At 45.6% G+C, this 20,476-nt stretch overlaps 1 protein-coding gene across 1 annotated transcript in view; it reads right to left on the reverse strand.

Annotated features, from left to right (window-relative positions):
- Positions 1-18,057, reverse strand: part of LOC144941609 (estrogen-related receptor gamma-like) — a 253,804-nt gene extending 235,747 nt beyond the window's left edge. Inside the window, exon 1 of the mRNA XM_078867929.1 lies at positions 17,932-18,057. Within this exon, the coding sequence (XP_078724055.1) occupies positions 17,932-18,057 (126 nt within the window). The remainder of the gene's footprint in view (positions 1-17,931) is intronic.
- Between the last annotated feature and the right edge of the window lie 2,419 nt (positions 18,058-20,476).

A 20,476-nucleotide genomic window follows, 5' to 3' on the forward strand; every position in this document is an offset into this window, starting at 1 on the left:
TACTCTAATCAACAATGCGAGGGTGGTCACCTTCCATTTACAGCCCTGAGCAGTGCAGGGAATTCCACATTGCTGTAGCAGAGAGTGAATCTAACCCAATGATAACCACCTACGAAGTTGTACTCATTTTAGGTCCGCAGAAGGATGATGGGTTGAGTCACAACCCCGTCCACCCAACCAGGGATTTGAAGTGCCCTGTACCGTTCAGTTACTGGGCCATATAACTGTACTTTAAATGACTGTAGCTGCTCAGGCTGTCATAGATACACAGCTCACCAAATGAGCAGCGCTTTGTAGACAGAAGACAGAAGCAGACCTACTGCTCCCCGTCACAGGAATGTGGAATGCAAGTCGTGCAAATTCCACTACGGTCGCGTTAAATGAAACACAAAAGTTTCATCTTCTCCATTACTTCACCAATGAAAAAGAAGTATGCTTTTAATTGAAAACAAAATTACAATGTGCCACATGGCTGAGGAGCCTATTAATATGTAATGCGGTGCAACTTAAAAGCCGCTACATTTAATATACTTGCAGTCAGAAACTAACGGAGCTTGGCCCATAATAATTTGTGGATAATTATAGGGAGTCTTAAAGGTAAAATAATAAAAAACGAAGAGCCAGAAGGAAAAAAACACGCACTTAAACTAGTTAATCACAACTATGGGTATATGTGTGCTCGTCCCGTAACACATATGGAGTACAGTGCTGTACAGTGAACTACCAATGTGCATCTCCATTTACGTAATTGGCTTCATTTATATACAAACTACGTTGGTTTAGCTGTAATTCCTCTTGAAGACCGATGCAACTTTTATTCTCGTGTGCTGCTTACAATACACAAGCTAACAATACGTACAGGCAATCACAGAGAGGGACAAACAACCCCACTCCCCCCACCGCTTGGTGAGCGTTATAAACAATGGGGGCAAGAGCTGTTGGGAAACACACGTGAAGACTGGCGTATATGGCAGATGACGGATGATGTGGATGTCATCATGGCCGGGCTGCCTCTGTCTACGCAGCCTCCTCCCCAGCTACGGTGAGCGCCGGTGAATATCCCGTCCTTGGCGGCATCATGGTCACGGAATCAAACCACGGCTGTAAAATCTCGAGTGCGGTGGACCAGATGACTATGAAACTAGTCCTCAGTTCCGTCACTTGTCATTGCACCGCTGCACGAAGGACTACCCCCACCATGTCGATCACATGGGAAGTTTGACCACCATCACGAGTTGGTGATGGTGGGGGCGGGGGGGCAGGACCGGTTTGGATGTCACCCCAATCACAATTGGTGTTAGCCATGGTTGGGAATCAAATTCACTAATCTACCGCCCCCCCACTCCACAAACAACCACGGCAAAACTACATGAGCACACAACAAAAAAGATCCCCCATATAGCCTGAGCAGACTGTTGGGGCAAGTGCTGTTATCGAGCTACTATGAAGGACGGCATGGCTCACGAGGAGGTGGGTGGTCAACACCACGCCCAGGCCGCCTTTCTCTCCCCAGTGGCAGGGTTCGCACACTGCACCAGGTATTAATTTGAGGCCGAGTCAACCTAGGGGAGGGTCAGGACAGGTTCAGATAATCGTCACTGGTGTTGGCTTTGAGCAGAATTGAACTCCTCCCCCCCATGTAACAGAATTGGGGCAAATGCTGTTTGCGAGCACCTATGAAGGCAGGCAGGGCACAAACACTTACAAACTGTGCCTCGATCAAACAGTATTTGGCTTCATACCAAGAGTTAAATGGGCGAAAGCAAGTTAATGAAATTCTAACGAAGTGGTTTTTTTGTTATGTACAATTGTATCCGTACTAGATTCGAACCTTTCGTGACTGCAGGGATTACTCTTTGGTTCTTTCGGTAAAAATAAAAACATCTTCTGTTTGTCTTGGTGTGTATCTCGCTCGGTGTGTCTCTGCACGTGTGTGTTTACCTATGTTGTTTCCGTATCTGTGTTTTATCATTAATTCTTACCTGATGATGGCTGCTTGTGTTGCAACCGAAACGTCGTATTCTATTATTATTTTATTAAACATTTCTACGTGACTTCACCGAAAGAACCAAAGAGCAATTGTATCCATCTCCATCGTTACGTAATAAAATGCATACGTAATTACACGCTCGGGCGAGCCCCACATACACACATCGAAGTTTCCACGATACATTAGCTCCGTTCCTAGGGCATTTCTGATTTGAAAAAAAAAAGCGTGAATCTCGGTTGCGTGGTTCGAGTCACTGGGGGTGTGGGATATATATATATTTTTCAGCAGACGCGTCTGCCCCATTACGCTGTGTTAATTGTGCGTTAATTGATCTTCCCATGCATGTTAATCCTCAACACGTGCGTTCCTGTGACCATTAAGCACGATTACACTCAAATGCCCTGGTGCCCTTACAAACGCGGCTCGCATGCACTCTGGCACTTCCACAAGGGGGGGGGGGGGGGGGGGCGACATTTGCCCGGCTAAGCCCCCAATAACCTTTCCACACTGCTGGGGCAAGTGCTGCTCACGAGTACCTATGAAGGCTAACAGGGTAGACGCGATGGGTTCTTGTAACCAGCACCACGCCCGGCCGCCTTTGTCTCTCCGGTACTGATGCTTACACACCGCACTAGGAACTCATCGAAGGCAGAGTCGACCTACGAAAAGCCCAGGACCGGTTCAGAAATCCGCTAATGATGTGGAAATGAGCGTGAATCAGCAGCACGGAGCGCTAAACACAACACTCCCCGGCCGGCTCTCCGCAATATTGACACACACTCTCTCGTAACTGGGTGAAGAATGCACTTGCTTGGTGAGCAGCGTGTGGGAGAATGTGGGTTTCACTTGGGATGGGTTGCTTGCCACTATTTTATGTCGCTATTTCATTATACCTGATGATGATTGCTTGTGTTGCAATCGAAACGTCGTATTCTATTATTTAATTTAATTTATTATTTTATCTTTAGAGGTGACTTAACCGAAAGAACCAAATAATATCTTCTTGGTTCTTTCGGTAAAGTCACGTAGAAGGGAAGTAATAAAATAATAAAAATAAAACATAATAAAACAATTCTCACGACGTTTCGGCCACAACGCAAGCAGCCGTCCTCAGGCAGCCGTCCTCGCCTGAGGACGGCTGCTTGCGTTGTGGCCGAAACGTCGTGAGAATTGTTTTATTATGTTTTATTTTTATTATTTTATTACTTCCCTTCTACGTGACTTTACCGAAAGAACCAAGAAGATGAATCCCTGCAGTCACGAAAGCTTTAAATCGAAACCAAATAATAATTCCTGCAGTCACGAAAGTTCTAAAATTAAGATTGAACCACTTCTACGGGGAAGTTTTAAGCTTATCTTTTTTCTCTCTCTCTGGCGACTTGTTTTCTCTGCCTGTGTCCTCTTTAGAATGTTCACACTCAAATTCTAACTTAGCAATCTTTGAAATACGTAATCAACCAGGCTATGCGTTAATTGTGTGTTGACCGACCCTCTGTGTTGTATTACATTACATTTCTATATTTTACTAGGTTATTTAATTTTAGTGTGTCTTTCTCCTGATTTTCAGGCTTGCTTGCCGTGTAATCGTTCTTGCAGCACCAATTGATATGCTAATTTTTTCTCAAACCCCCCTCCCTCTCTCTGCCTCCGCCCCCCCCTCTGTCTATTTAAGTCCACCCCACAGAGACGATCACCCCTCTCTGTTACCTGTGTTGCTCTCGCTATGTATCTTGGTAATATCTGTCTGCTAATATGTCTGTCTATAGTTTTCTGGTTAGATTTTATGTCGCTATTTCATTATACCTGATGATGATTGCTTGTGTTGCAATCGAAACGTCGTATTCTATTATTTAATTTAATTTATTATTTTATCTTTAGACGTGACTTAACCGAAAGAACCAAATAATAATTCCTGCAGTCACGAAAGTTCTAAAATTAAGATTGCTTGGCACTGTGGTGAGTGAGAGCACTTGACCCATCATACGAAGGTCAAGAGTTCAATTCCGGTCAAGCATTGACCTCAGCGCATCATCCTTCTGTACTCGATAAATGGAGTACTCGATAAATCGAGTACAGTACCAGATTGTCAGCAGCGAACAATGATTGCTCTGCAGGGTGACTGGTCACTGCAATTACAATGTGGAATGTATCTCCCACTGGGGGTCAGACGCACGAAACACAGATGAACGCTTGCCCCAAGCTCGTTTGAGCCAGAAGGCTGTTCGATTATAATTTTTTTGTCTACAATTCGAAAAAAAACTTGGTTTCATCTCGAGCGGCAGACTAGGATTTGAACCCAGAACTCGAACCTGTGCCGGGTCAATTCTCTTGACGCAGAAGACCCCCCCCCCCCCCCCAAACCGCTGTGGCCGGCAGTAGATGCCCTCACATCGAGATGCATTTCAGCCAGCGTGCCAACGGAGATAGCCGTGCCAACGGTCCGCCAAATCCAGCCACGTCTTGTCCACGTGCAGCGGCAGTGGTTCACACATCCCAAAGACAAGTGCCAATTGTCGGCAAACCAGCGCACCTCAGAATCCATTAGCGGAGTGTGCAACAGCAACAGCAGCGGTGGTGGCACACCGCGGCAGCGCGCGCGCCGCTGTGGAATCGCGTTGGCATAGCAAAGGCGCATTGCATGATTGCACCTGATGGAATGTGACGGCCGGCCAGTGGGGAGCAGCAGGAGCTAATCGCTCTAATTTTGTGCGGTGCAAAAAAAAAAGATGGTGACGCGTATTATACCTGGGCCTGCGCGCGCGTAAGAAGAGGCCCCGAGGGTCGATGTTGTGCGCACATCGGAGCGGTGGCTGTAGCAGAGAGCGATGGGCTGATGCGGGGGGGGGGGGGGGGCTGGAGGGGGGGGGGGCAGTGTAGATGGAGTGAGAAGTGTTGGTCGAGTCGTGTTGGAAATGACGACATGTTGCAAGCAAGGCTCAGACATGACAAATGAGAAAGAGCAGAGGGAAAAAAAAAAAGTGTGTGGTGGGGGCGGTGGGGGGGGGGGGCTTTCGGGGGAGGGATGAGGAAGGGGGCAAAGGAGGTGGTCAGAGTTAAGGTTGGTGGCTTAGGATCCCCTCAAATCGGCCGTGAAATACTGACCAGATTATCGAGAGCAATGCAGCAGAAAATTGGCTGCCTTCGGTCTACTCCGGCCCAATCAGCTCCAAATTGATTTATACGGCCCCTAATTCAGCCCGGTAATGTGCGGCTGGCTCACTTCATTTGCCACGCTTATTAACCCCTTTCTGCCGCAGGACGTGGCTGGAAAAGCGAATTTTTTTTTTTGGGGGGTGGGAGGGTTGTCGAGGGGGGAAATATCACCCAGCCGCTGAGATTCCTTTGACGTCACCGCCTCCCGAGCCTGGGGTAGCTCAATGGGCACACGGGCACACGGGCGTGTCGTCGTGTCGTGTCGTGGTGGGGAGGCTCGTGGGCAACGCACTGAAATGTCAGTCCACCGCCGGGGAAAAATAACGCCGGGTGCATCTTCATTAACATACACACGGGCGCGCGTGCGCCCGTAAAATGCTCGCGACTCGCAAGCGGGGTCACCTACGTATGTTGAACTTCTTCTGCACCGCACATAGCCAACCGTGCCTCACGGAATGCTTTTAACTTTTACGTCACAAGATGGATACGAGGGAGACTGCTTATTTGCTTTGCTCTTTACATTCTCCACAACGACGCAAATTGCTGTTTTGAGTACTCTGACGCGGGGTGATACATTGCTCTGCGAGGGCATGGAGTGAAACGTCGGACATCATGCCAAACGTCTAGCTATATTTCCTATTCTTATGAACGCATAAAAACAATCACTCCACAAGTACAGCAGTTTGGACATAAATTACTGCAGTTCCTGTTAGTTGGTGAACAATTTGTGTGTGTGTGTATGTAATATGTATGTTGATCTTTCGCACCGTACGTAGCCAACCGTGCCAATCGGAGGTGTGTGGGAAGAACAACAAACTAAACGCAAAAAACTGTTCTAAAGAAATGAAATGAACGTAATACGCGGTCAGGCGGATGGGTGTGCACGGCACGTGCTCACGCACACGCATTAGGTGTAAGTTAATTAAGAGTTACTTTGTATAAGTAATCGATCTTTAGATGTTTGATTACCCGAGGCCTTAAAAGTAACTCAGTGTAATCCTGCAACTTGCTTCCTTTAGAGTAACATCATTGATTCAATGAATACCTTCTTCGGATGAATATATATCATGTTACTCTTTGGTTGTTTCGGTAAAGTCACGTAGGTAAAGAACATAAAAAAATGAAAGATAAAATATATATTATATTAATTTAACGTCGCTCCGCTAACATTGCCGGCTTTGGAGCGGCGGACACGGCCGTGTTTGTCACTCATTGCGGGGGTTTGTGGTTCGAGCCCTTCGGCCGCCCCGGTCAATACTGTGCAAGAATCTAACATATGCACCCGTCTATTTCACTGTGGATGTTAAATATCCAGCAAAGTGCTTTTGCAGACATGACGGTCCGAATATTTCCAAGTTGTTGAAAACACTCGTAAAGTTTAAATTTCGATTTAAAGCTTTCGTGACTGCAGGGATTCATCTTCTTGGTTCTTTCGGTAAAGTCACGTGACTTTACCGAAAGAACCAAGAAGATGACTCGTAAAGTTTGTTTTGCTATTTGGGTAAAACCACACTGCACGTTTGCATGTTGAACTTCTTTCACACCGTACGTAGCCAACCGTGCTACTCGGAGGTGCAACGTAGTCCCCCTCCTGCGAACGTACAGCGTACAATGCTCATCTGTGAAACACGACGCATCCGTGCTGGCCTTGTGCTATCGGGATGGCATGAATGCCAAATGCCCTCTCATAATTTTATTCGATTTGTGGCGAATCCCGGTGCTGTCCTTGCATCAAGCCAAGCTCCCCGACGATCGTTCCCCCATTGATAATGGTTTCGGGAATTATTTTCGAATGTTTTAAAAATGAATTGCAAATCATCGTCATCATCACAGTCGCTTGTTGAGTCCTGCGGGCGCTGGACAGTTCTGTGCCGTCGGCGCTTTGCTACCGAGCCAGTTTTTCTTCCACAAATTTCCACGGCAAAATGAGCAAAAGCTTCCTTTCCCTCGCTGTATGTCGAATGCCGAAGACACCACGACAACATTTGTAAACAAAAAAAAGGCTACAGCGTTGAGCGTAATCATGCACACCACCCGTCAGTTATATAATGAGCCAGCGGTGGAAATTCCACATTACTATGGTGGGGGAAAACCAGAGTCTTAACTGACAATTTTGCAGAAAGCAATACTGATTATATCAGGGGCCTGAGTTTAGGATTAAGGGAACTCACATTGCAAGTTTCCCACCACCACCAGCACCACGTATAATCGAGCTGGTACAGCTTATGAATCGGGTCAAGTGAGATTAACCCAGTTTTGCCCGGTTAAGGCTGCCGTGGAAATCTGTCTCAACCCAAATTTTCACGGCACCCTAAACCAGGGCAAAAGCCGCATGGCTCACTCTGCCAAGGGACAGCTACGATGCTTATAATAAATAAAAATAAAGCATTATTTTATTATTTTATTATTTCCCTTCTACGTGATTTTACCGTAAGAACCAAGAATATGAATCCATGCTGTCACGAAAGCTTTAAATCGAAAGCTACGATGCTGTTGGGGCGCCCTGCTGTGACGTCACGGGGGTCAACGCTGACGGGAAACACGTGGTCAACCGCGTCTCTCGGTTAGGGTTGCCTTGGGACCACGCTTACATGAAAAAAAAACGCTTAAAATTACAATTATCAATTCTCATTCCAAATAATGTAACCTAAGACAAGCGTGTGTTAAACCTTGTTTAATGATTATATATATACGGAAATGTGATTGCTTCCTTCTGAACATAAACTATAACAACTATACTATTTTTATTTACCGAGTAAGGTCCACAAGTCTCTTGAATCCCTCTGGGTCCGTCCACCCAGCAGTATAAGCTAAACTATTTATTCATTCAGACTCTGTCTTCTCGACAGACCTGTTCTCCACCTGAGGACGGCTGCTTGCGTTGTGGCCGAAACGTCGTGAGAATTATTGTATTATGTTTATTTATTTTATTTTATTATTTCCATTCTACGTGACTTTACCGAAAGAACCAAGAAGATATTTAAACTACTTTGTATTCTACCAGGTAAGGTCCACTGAGCTCTGTAGCTCTGTCTCAAAAGCCACCTGGCCACAAATTATAGCTCAAAGAAATTGCTATCATGTGGAAATGTACAGCAGCCAAATAATCTAAACGCACGTTGATTCTAAATGTGGAGGTAAAATCCGGAAGATCCGAAGAAAAATCCACACGACCACGGGGACAACATACAGACTCCAAATATACAGCAGGCCGCAAGGTCGGGATCGAACCTGCGACGTCCTGTATACCAGGCGAGGCAGTTAACATCTCGCCACCGTGGCCTCCCCAACATGAAGGGATGGGGAGGGTGAGAGAGCGGGAGTGAGCTTGAGGGGCCGAGTCCACGCACTTGCTATGAAATGCATGACGAGCTATCGAATCATTGAGACGTTTCCCAGCGGTGGCAACGTAGCATCGCAAACTACATTTCACAACAGGTAAAGATGCGGCCGTGAAAACTGCTTGCAGCTGTGTCTCTGGAAAGGGTTGCTATATGAATCCGAAATAGAATAGAATAGAGCTTGCATGCACTTTAAATTTGTTTAGGCATCGCACGCACGTCGTGCACAGTTCTATGTTGTGTAAAACCAAAGGTAAAGGTGCCGCCCTGAAATTGCTTACTCACGCCACTGCTGGCGGAAGGGTCTCGACTGGAGTGCGCTCTAGAGAACCCCTCGAGAAGGTGTTTGGCCTCCCCTTTAATTATGGGCTCGACATCTGAGAAGAGATGGGAATACCCACACACGATTGTGAGTCGATCGCCATAACTAGAGCACCATCTAGCCGGATAAACAAGAGAAGAACGGTTCACACTTTAAGTACGGGGTACTGAGGTCTCATTTGTAGAACAATCTACCGGAATACGATCTCAGCAGGTTAAATAAATAACGCTGGAATGAAAACAATGTGTGCGCGTGTCTCGAGAGGCACCGCGGAAACCTGGCTGTACATCCAGCCACTTTGACGGCTACTTAGAATGCTGCACTTGTCAAAATTTACAGGAGCCTCTTGAATTCCAGAATGTAAATTGCGCGGCCGCCTCTGAACATGCGTTGTGTGGCCAAAAATGGCATTTTCCCCGGTGAAAACATTAAAACCGGATAAATAAAACAACCCAATCCCCTGGGTACCAGAAGAGGGTGCAGTCTATTTGTCAAGTTAACCAAATTTTAGCACGTGTCATAAAAAAAAACGCTTTGAATTTGACCGGAATATTAACAACAGAAATACTGCCTTAGAGCAATGGATAGCACAGTGAGTAGACTTGCAATGCAGAGGTGGTCACTGCGATTCTAAATATACTAGGAGCAGCAATTGGAACAGTTTGGCAAGTTTCTAAAATTCCCAGCAGTATAAATGGATGCAGCACCGGTGAGTCAATAGGCGGGCAGTGTGTGGTGGGGTAAAATGTGGGTGCTCCCATGTTTTCAAGATGGTTTCTCTAGAGCTTCCTCTTATGGATGCGCATCTGCTCGAAGTGCCACGAGAAAGAAATTGCAAAGGCTGTAGCATCAAGCATCATCAGGAAAATATTCGGAACAAAACGCCGCATCTAATTGCTGCATTCAGTCGTAAGGATTGTTCTTCAACTTAGCGGTAATCGATACGATAATGATTGGCACGTTAAACACTGGCGCAAGTGAAATTTAAATTTGCTTGTTTGTGTTGGGTGATGGATGGTTCATAATTCTACAAATTTTCTCAGATCATGACGTGGCCTAATTCAAAAGCGCATTGTGAACGAGTGGAGACTGATAACACCTTAATATGTAGGGGACCGCAGAGCTTAGGAAATTGCCTTCTGACCACGTGGCTGCTGACTTTCCCGCATGTGTGTGGTTCCTCTGGCCTCCGAGTCGTTCTCTCCCGTGCACACGGTGCACATTACAAGACGAGATCATTGTGGAAATGTGCACAGCGAATGAGAATGAACAAAAAACTGAAATTCTAAAAATGCACTTGAGACTGCTCTCTTTTGCCTGCCGCATTCGAATCATCAAGATACAAAACAACGTTTTGGACTTATTAATTCCGGGTGCGTTGATAATATTCATGAGTACAGTAATCTGTCAAATAATCTGACCCCAGAAGGATGATAAGACGAGTCAAGGCCCATGTGATGGATTGAAGACAATATATGTTGTTAAAACACATCACGTATATGTATATATATATGAATTATTAATTTAAGAATAAACTATATATATTGTGCAATGGCCTTGCTATGGGAATGTAACATTTTCACCACTGGCTCAGCACCACAAACTGATAGCAACAACACAGCTGTGTTGCTCATTTGAGCAAGCAAGACACTTTGAATTTGACTTGCGCTATTATATGATTAATAACCCTCCTCATAGCCAGGAAAATCCTCACAGTGTCAAGGAGCATTTTCAGGTGGGACATTTTTTCGCCAATTATTTCTGAGCATTTTGCATGCGAAAGAACCGCAGTGCCAAGAGAAAATCACCCGCGCACGTTGACAACCTGTTTTCTATACTATGCCGCTCTTTAAAGGCTACATTTGTTCCGGCGCCTCGAGTTTGTTTCTTGACTTTGAGGATTTCCGTGGGATCCACCGATTCCTCTTTCGTTTTTATGGGAATTTGTTTTTGCTTTTGCTATCAATTCGCTGAACACAGGCCAGAGGGGCTCCAATATGCCCAAGTCGCCACGGCCAAAAAAACATCGGGCAGTTCACGTTGCACTGGAGAGGAGTGAATAGGTTTCTTAAATTGAGCCAGGTGGTAAGACGAAGTAGGGATGGAATTCCTAATCAAGCAGCGCAAAGGAAAAAGTGATAAGGGAAGTGATTTGGCCTAAAAACTAATCTGTTTTTGTTTAACCAGGTAAGGCCCACTGAGCTATATAGTTCTTTTTCAGAAGCGACCCGACCACAATTGATAGCACGATGAATTGGCTCATCATCACGTGGGCATTTATAGCAGCCAAATGCTCTTCACGCATATTTCTAAATGCTGAATGGAAAAACCGGAGGACCTGGAGAAAAATCCACACGACCACGGGGAGAGAAACAGGCAAACTCCAAATATCCAGGCGTCAGGTTTGGGATCGAACCCACGCCTTCCTGCATACCAGGTGAGGGAGCTAACATCTCACCACCACGGACCCGACCTGCAGAATGGATGAAAAATTGTACGGATGAGATTAAACAGTCGGCCGATGGATTGTACAGGCATGTGCCATCAAGCCCATCACGTGTTTATATACGTACAGCAATTTGGCCCACTTTCCTTTGCTTTGGGGCCTTTCTGCCGATTCCACGTTTATTTGACGGCACCATCTGCACGAAGCAGCACTCCACGTACAGCTGCGTAATCACCTGGAGCCTTTCCAGCCGCGACCTGCTTCTTACTTTGATATATATATATAATACGGCACAGTATCGTTAAATTCCTTTTATCTTTTTGTTATATTTTATGCGTCACCAGCTGGTCAGCTGGTGCTGCCATTAGCTCATCGGACTCATGCGATCGGCAGGCTGAGGGATCAGAGGTCGATTCGGGCCATAACCCATCCCGAGTCGATAATGTAAACACGAGTCTTTTTTTGAAAACCCACACAGTAGACGTCCGATGGAGCGAATGGCCTCCCATGGAGGAAATGTGGAATTTAAAAAAATAAAACAATTGGGATGAGCACTGCCCAGTTGAACGTCAAAAGCAAAAAAAAACAAGGTCTCTGAACTCGAACGAGAAAACTAAAATCGGGGACCACGTTCGTCTCCGCTGTGGATGACATCCGCGAGGCAGTCGTGGGAATTCCCCATTTCTTGAGCAGGGTCAGGGTAATGGTATGATGACCGCTGTTGACGTCCCGCAAGAGTGGGTACTTATTTGATTGGCATCAGAGCTGAAATGATGGCCAGAGTTGCTCCTCCCCACCCTGACCCATACCCCTTCGAAATGGGATTTGAACTCTCCTGACCTTCCTGCAATGGAGAGAACCCTCTGGGCACAGCGCCACCCAGGCTGCAGCCGCAGCCATAGGATGTAACTATCTAGAACCTATTACCGCACGCTGCGCTACAATTGATCAATATTCACGTCGCCCCTCAAACCCATGACAGACGAGGCCCGTCGTCAACTATCGTCGTGTCTTTTTCACGTTTCTTACAAATGTCAAACGTCAACTCTTAAAAAAAAAAAAGACACGCGTGGTAAAGCCGACACATTGTCGATATCGAGCTTCGTCTTATGGGTATTGACTTAAAACAATGTGCGCGCCCTGATTAAAGGAACGCGAAGACGTGGTGCGGCTGTGCATATAAATAAGGCACGGTGGACGTCAAATATGTAATAACCGGACGTAAAGCGCCGTGACAGCACCCGGGCACGTGCGCGATTTTGATCGTCTCACCATTGCAGGCAGTGGATAGAACGGTGAGATTCAGATTGCTAATTATGTTGACTGCGAAGTTGTCAACTCGGTTAATGAAATTTGATTTTGCTGACGTGGGGGGAACGGCTGGGTGGGGGGAGGGTGTGAGGGGCGGGGGTGATAATTCTGCGTTCACGTCATGCGAATAGGCCAGGGCTGCTGAAATCCTGGGTTTAAATCCCGGGCTACAAACCTGAGATTAAACTGGGTTCTCATGCACAGAGGGTTTAATAATCTCAGCGCGGTCACCGATGACCGCACAAAAAACCCATCATACAAATTTAGTTCTTCGCTTAATTCAACCCTTTCTGGCTCCCGGGGCTCACCCAATATACCGGTGGGAGAGCCTTACAGTGAACGGATTGCACGTCTGTACATTGAAATGATACAGTGTGTGCGTGAAAATAAAACAGACCCTTTAAAAAAATGTCATATAATGTTATTTGTTTCGCAACGTGAAATAAGTTGCTTATGTTATATGAAGGTTTTTTTTTCACGATTTTGTGGACACATAGCCTTGCAGTGGTGCAGAACGCATCGCTCGGTAAAGTTGCAAGATCAAACTCTGGACGGGTGATCAACATGGGCTCATCATGTATGCACATATGTATGTTGAACTTCTCTAGCACGGTACGTGACCACCCGTGATAAACGGAGGTGCAGGGGAAGGACAACAAACTAAACACAAAAAGCAGTTCTAAAGAAATTAGTTTTCAATCTAGATTTTAAGTGCATAGCTCAGGTAGCTTCCTAACGTCGGAAGAGTGAGCGTTCCCGAAGACCGCAGAGGCACATCTGAAAGTTCGTGATCCAGTGACCGTCTTTGTTCGATGGTTATCCAAAAGCCGCTGCGTGATGGTTAATGCTTCTTGACAAATCATCTCTCCAGAGTCAACAAACAAGTACCACTCTGTGGAAAGTAACATTAGCCATCACGGTGTATAGACTGGCCTCGCCATGACAATATCTAATTTCCAACATTGTACACGGTCACGAATGGATATAAGTAATAATATTGGTGGCTTTCTTTTGCGGTTAGATCGCGTAAGTATAAATGTGCCGTTAAATCCGCCAACACTCGATACAGCGAATTAGTAAGGGTTGTAACATAAACAAAACATGCCAATTCGTTACAAGTTCAGCACACGGATCTGTTGGAGAGTACACCCACAACATTTATAATTCGAGTACGACGTTTCACCACCAATTACTACTAGCATCGTCAGGCGACAGCTAGAATTGTAGAGAAATCCTACTGTTCTACTTAAGACCGAAACAGGAGGATTTCTCCACGATTCTATTCTGGATCCTAGAGTTCGTTCAACAGGGAGGCGCCGTGATTTGACTTTTTGACGGTGCGAATTACTTTTCCATCTGCTCTTAGTGAGAATCAGAATATTTATTTCATACTGGAGTAATCCGATGAGCTATGAAGCTCTTTTTCACAGATGTCCAGTCGGGGTGGGTATTATCGTTACAACAACAAACAACACAAAAACATGATAGTAAATTTCGATTTAAAGCTTTCGTGACTACAGGGATTCATCTTCTTGGTTCTTTCAGTAAGGTCACGTAGAATGGAAATAATAAAATAATAAAAATAAAACATAATAAAATAATTCTCACGACGTTTCGGCCACAACGCAAGCAGCCGAAGGCAGTCAGACTCAGACTCTGCCTTCTCGACAGACCTGCTCTCCACCTGAGGACGGCTGCTTGCGTTGTGGCCGAAACATCGTAAGAATAATTTTATAATGTTTTATTTTTTTATTTTTTTATTTCCATTCTACGTGACTTTACCGAAAAAACCAAGCAGAGCATGATATTAGTGCAAAGTGCAAACAAGGTAAAGCAATCACCCAAGCACATACAAATACAACTAAACCATCCCCATCCTACCAGCCAAAGCCCACTGAGTGCATCAAGGCGGCAGCGTCGGGCACGGCCGATCGGAGATTCTCCAGCGGGCGAGATGAGTGGAGTGGGCCAGTGGGTGTGAGGGTTGCTCAGATTGATCCACAACTGCCAGTTCTTGGGCTTGAGCCCATTAAGGATGATGTGTGGCATGGAGCTTCTGATGCCGGGATGAGTGCGCAAATTTCCTCGCGAGTTTCGAGTTTTTAATGATCTGTCATAATGAGGTCTCTAGATTATTATCCACGGGGCCTGATTATCAGGATGCTCGCTCAATGTTGCTCTTGCCTTCCCGTCTCTCTCTCTCTCTGTATATACACTCAGTGCAACAAAAAATGAATAAGTATTTCAAACAAAATTTGGCACTCATCTCATGATGAGTAAACACGGAGGATGCTCAAAGCGGAACACAGATTCAGCTGACACTGGTGTTGTCCATGGTCAGAAATTCAACGTTGGTCACTGAGGTCGCAATGCAGTGAACGAACCGATCTGCCACTGCATCTCACGCTTTCAGATGCACTTCTGTGGCCGTCTGGAATGTTCTTCTTTACGATTTTAGGAAGCCACTGGAGCCATGCACTTTGAAATCATGTGGATTGCAAAATAATTTCTTTCGAACTGCTTTTTGTGTTTAGTTTGTTTTCCTTACCCCGCACCTCGGATTCGCACAGTTGTTTATGTACGGTGCAAAATACATTCAACATACATGCATACAACACATCCCTTTACTCATGTTCACATCTAGCTTTTCCATGTGGTGGTAACAATGGCACCTGAACCGCGATTAACTCTTGTAACTGTAAGAGGAAATCTCCTATTTTTAGACTACCCTTGCTGAAACTCATTCACGTTATTGATAATTAACAAGCTGCAAAAATATGAATAATTCCGTCCCAAGAAGGGGTTAACCAATGTTGATTCCCAGCACCGGCCCACTTACATCTTTATTCACGACGCTTATTTTCAGAAATTCATAGGGCCGCGATTACGGGAGTGCGCGAAAAAACTAAATTTTCACACTAATGACACTAATGGCTGCCTCGACAAGTGTTTGTAAATGTAATGTGCGGTCCTGTGGCTCTGATACAAAGAAAAAAAAAAACCAGGAGTAATGAATGGCTCTCTGATTGAAAGTGTTGCGATTTAACACTCGTTAAACACAGCGGGGGCGGGGTGGGGAGCTCCTCCCCACGATGTTCCCAGGATCGGTTGATGTTTTGTGCAAAGCTCAGCTGAAGCCTTTGCACGTGAGCAGGTTGAACACTCTCCCAGAAGCGCGGGGACCGAGGAAACCTCTGAACCGCGCCTTCGATCAGCACGGTTTGGCCACGTACGCACAGCCGCGACTGTTTCTCGAAAGCTACAATCGCGGACTCACGAACTCGAATCCTCGCTGGGGAATCACTCGTCCCATCTTGCCTTTGAGGCGGATAAACGCTTCGTACCGCTTTGTGGGGGCGTCAACAGCGGCCGCCCTGTCGGGACAAGTTCCTGCCGAGGACATTTGGAATTTCCACCAGTGTGCTCACGTGACTGTCAACGAAGATGAGCGGAGCGCGACTTCTCGTTTAGAATCAGAATCGTTGTTTAAACTGCAGGAGGAATCCGATGAGCTTTGAAGATCTTTGTCATTGATGTCCAGTAGGGGTGTGTCAGTAACTTACAACAGCAAACAATATATATTCTTGGGACTTTCGGTAAAGTCACGTAGATAGGTTCAAAGAAAATAACAAAAAATTACAAACAAACTACGACGTTTTTTTTTCTCCTGAAGACGACCGCTTGTGTTGCGATCGAAACGTCTAGTTTTTTTTTATTTTCTTTAAACCTATCTACGTGACTTTACCGAAAGTCCCAAGAATATTAATTCCTGCAGTCACGAAAGCTTCAAGTCAAGATTAAAACATTACAAAAACAATACAAAAACTAAAATAGAGAAAAGGGTATGCAAGTCACTGAATATGAATAAATAGACAAATATGGAGCAGACAGACACTTTTATTTCGACTTTTCCGCAATGAATTACGTGGGAAGCCTACCGAAATAGGTCTAATGAGTGAGAGTGCCATGGTGGCGAGATGTTAACTACCTCACCTGGTATACAGGAAGTCGTGGGCTCCATCCCGACCCTGACGCCTGTATATTTGGAGTTTGCATGTTGCCCTCTGGTCACGTGGATTTTTCTCTGGTTCCTCTGGGTTTTCCCTCCACGTTTAGAACCATCACGCGTTCGGAGTATTTGGCTGCTACACATTGCCACCACTTCATTGTGCGATCAATTTGTGGCCAGGTGGCTTCTGAAAATAGCTGCCTATCTCAGTGGGCATTACCTGGTAAAATAAACAAATGTTCACAGTTTAAATAGCTTGTAAATAGTTCTACAGAAAGGGGGCAATTTGTGAGTTGCAGGTGATGTGAAACTAAGACCAAAAAATCTCACTGAACCTGTAATCCACATGTTGCTCGCTTGATCTCCTGAAGTGGCAGTTGAAACATTGATGCAAGCTTCTCAAATTCCCTCTGCCTGCCAGCAACATACATTGGGCTATACCGCAATTAGTCGATATGCATGCAGGTCGTGTGTGCTGAGGGTAAAGTGTGGATACTGCCACCTATCCCGAGACGTCTGGCAACACTGGGATTGACTCATGCAGCTAGCGAAGGATGCTAGGTTTAGTAATATATGTTATGTATGTCGCTGTTGTAAACTTTCAATCACATTTCTTATGATCACTGTTACATTGTTTTATAGCATTATTTTACTAATTTCTAGAAAGGTTTAGTTTAGCCCGATTTTTTGATGTAGTACAGAGTTATACTATATTGTATTATGATTGTTATCGTGATCTAACATCAAAATGGGATTTTTTTTAGCACATTTTTTGTACGCAGCATAAACAAACGGTGCTTTTTCTGGAAGATGTTATTGTTTTTGTAGGGGATGTTTCAATTTGCGTACAGTAAATATTTAAAATGTATCTTGTAATGTTATTGTTTGTTGCGGTTGCACCCGAATCAAGAGCCGAATGGCTCACAGGGTTATTTCAAGTAAATGAAACTGAAGATCAGGCCACAAAACCCTCTAGAAGTGCTCTCTAGAGGGCCCTCCGCCAGCAGTGGCTTGGGTAAGCAAATCGCAGGGCTGCACCTTTATCTTTATCTTTTCAAAATATCGAACTATGCAGCGCGTGCGTGCGGGCGCTATAAATGTTTGAAGTACACGCAAGGCTTTGCATTGCTGCATAAACATATTCAATTAAGAACACAAAGCCAGGGGTTTATGGTGCAATAAATGTCCTGCCGCATTTCATCAGCGCACTATTTTACAATCGGTCTTGCTTGTCGCTTTAGTTGCATGCGTGCGTTTTACCCGTCACGCAGATGCACCTCAGACGCTTCGTTTTGCCGCGAAACGGGGAAAGCAGCTGCGTGTGCGGTGGCTTAACAAATAAAAGAGTCCCGTACGTACGTGCAGGAAGGATGGGCGCGGGAGTAGCCTGGCGATCGGCGAGATTTCTCCTCGGATGTCGCGAGAGTTCGCCGGTTCCACTTCAGCCTTCAGCACCTGTGAGGAGATCACAGTTGCTGTGTTCATCTGGGTCGCCGTCTGGTTGATGCACGCGCGCACACGTAAGCAATGCGGGGAGCCGGTCGTGGAGCGGGTAGGGTCACCGCCGCTTTCAAACCCGGCCACCCGAGTTCCATTCCAACACCGGCGGAGACTATTTGAAGCGGTCCTCATGCCTCCTCTCAGTCGACTGAGCAAGTTTTTGTTGTCATTAACAATTGGCGTCCACTGCTGTTTTCCACTAAATATATTAACCCTCCCCCCCACCCCAGTATAATAACTGTGAGGTGTTGTTCCCCCACTTCTGTGGTGTGTGTGTATATTTTTTTCTTTGTGGGAGTGGTGGCGCAGTGGTTAGGTCGACTCAGCCTCAACTTAGTACCTGGTGTGATTTGTAAACATCGCCACTACTAGGGGAGACAAAGGCGACCGAGCCTGGTGCTGGCCACCCATCCCCTCGTGTGCCGTGTCGGCCTTCATAGTTGCCCCAACAGTTTAGAAAGGGGAATATTCATCTGTGTTGATATAAGCGATACTGCAATGTGGTTTTAGTGCGATTCTATTGTATGGCCACCGTGCCCTCAGTCAAGTAATTGAGAGCTGTAACAACACCCAGTTAGTGATGTACCACGCATGCCAGTGTTCAGACCCCCTAACAATTTCTGCAACAAGGCAATGTACGGTATTGAGAGGTATTTGCAATCAAGTAATTGGTGCCAGAGCATTCATATGACTTAATATTATTTACGGCGCTTTGACAATCCACTGCTGGATGGCCACGACTCCCCGGGCCGTATTCTGTCGTGGGCGTTGTTTGACCGTGCTTTTACTGCACGGCAGTTCACTCGATGGGACGAGTTTCTTAAATCCTCCGTCCGTCTCCGTGCAACCTAGAAACATGTACGTGGGCCCACTACAGCTTGTCAATTGGTGGGTCGCGTGTGGCGGCTTAAAGTGTGGGTCCTTCCACGTCTTTCCAATGCGCCTGGCTAGCTGTGGAATAGTTAGCCAAATTAAGTTTCAAGTTTCATTTATTAGGTGTAGCCCTGTGAGCCATTCGGCTCTTGAATCGGGTGCAACCGCAACAAACAAAAAAACAAAAACATGAACAAGAAAACATCTTAAAGTGACTATGTGCAAACAGAAAATCCAAGAAAAGACAGCAAAATATTGCATAAAAAGTAACCTATAGAGGGGCTTCCTTGAGCTCCTGCTAAGTGCAGGACCTTCTGTCAGCAGTGCCGTAGAGCAAGCACTTCCAGGGCTGCAGCTTTCAGAATTTTCGCTGTGGGAAAACAGCAGCGGTCCTCTCCGAGACGAGACTTGTCCCCATCATAGAGATGTGGAATGTTCGTGACTCGCTCAGGACTGCCGGGGAAGGTCAGAACCGTGCAACACCGACTTGCAATTTGGATGCCGTCGTTGTGTTATCGTCGTAAGGAAAGATGATTTTGCACGCTTCGAAACGAATGCAAGTAAAAGTCATATTTTATCTAAAAAAAACTAAAAACATAGAATGTAACCAGTTGGAGATGCTGCCAGCGGAAATAATGTATCAGAATTAAATAGTAAAACAATACAAAAACCCTGCGAAACACCAAAAGTGTGCCGCGCACGTTTTCCGCGCAACGTTTAACATGTACGAAAGATTTACAATCGCAAGAACTGTCTATTATTCTCTTCTCCCGATGCTATTCTGCTTAGAACTCCTTCTCTGTTGTTGTTGTTGTTGTTGTTCACATCCCGTATACATTTTCCGCTGAGCTCTCAAGAAGTTTACGCGGGGCCAGGCAGCCAGTGGTGAAGGCACCGATGTGCGGCGGTATGCAAAACCGCGTGCTCAATACAAACGGCGGAGCTTTATGCTCGCGTAGCAGATGTCCCCCCTTCGTCCCATGTGTACCACAGCGCCAGTTTTTGCATAAATATTGGACGGCAAACGGCGCTCATCATCGCAGTTTTATTTCAAGGATTTATGTTATCTCGGACGGCGCGCATAATTAACGCCTTTTAATTGTATTCACGTGTGTAAGCAGACGCCCAAATTTAAATTTTAATTAGCTCAAGATTTAGGCCCGAATTAACAAAGAGGTCGTAATGCAGGAAAACAGGCCAGCAAAGGGGGGCCACCCGTCAGAGATTTATGGCACACACGAGTACGGATGCTTACAAAACGGTAACGCGCTTTTAAAAAGCGGCCGAGAAACAGTTGGTCCCTTTTTTTATGCAAATGCCACTTACGCAACGTATTGCCGAATGAGTGTGTTGCGGCCGAAAAAGTTTACTTTGCTTGGAATACAAAGAAAAATAAGAAAAACACGAAATGTTCCATGATAGATAGAGACAGTTTTGTGAACTGGGCTTGCAAGCAAATAAACTTAAATGTATTCTGGATGCAGATTAAACATTTTGGTGGGAGGGAAATCGTTGCAGGGAGGGAGGTCAA

Source organism: Lampetra fluviatilis, chromosome 25, assembly GCF_964198595.1.
Source record: "Lampetra fluviatilis chromosome 25, kcLamFluv1.1, whole genome shotgun sequence".
NCBI lineage: Eukaryota > Metazoa > Chordata > Hyperoartia > Petromyzontiformes > Petromyzontidae > Lampetra > Lampetra fluviatilis.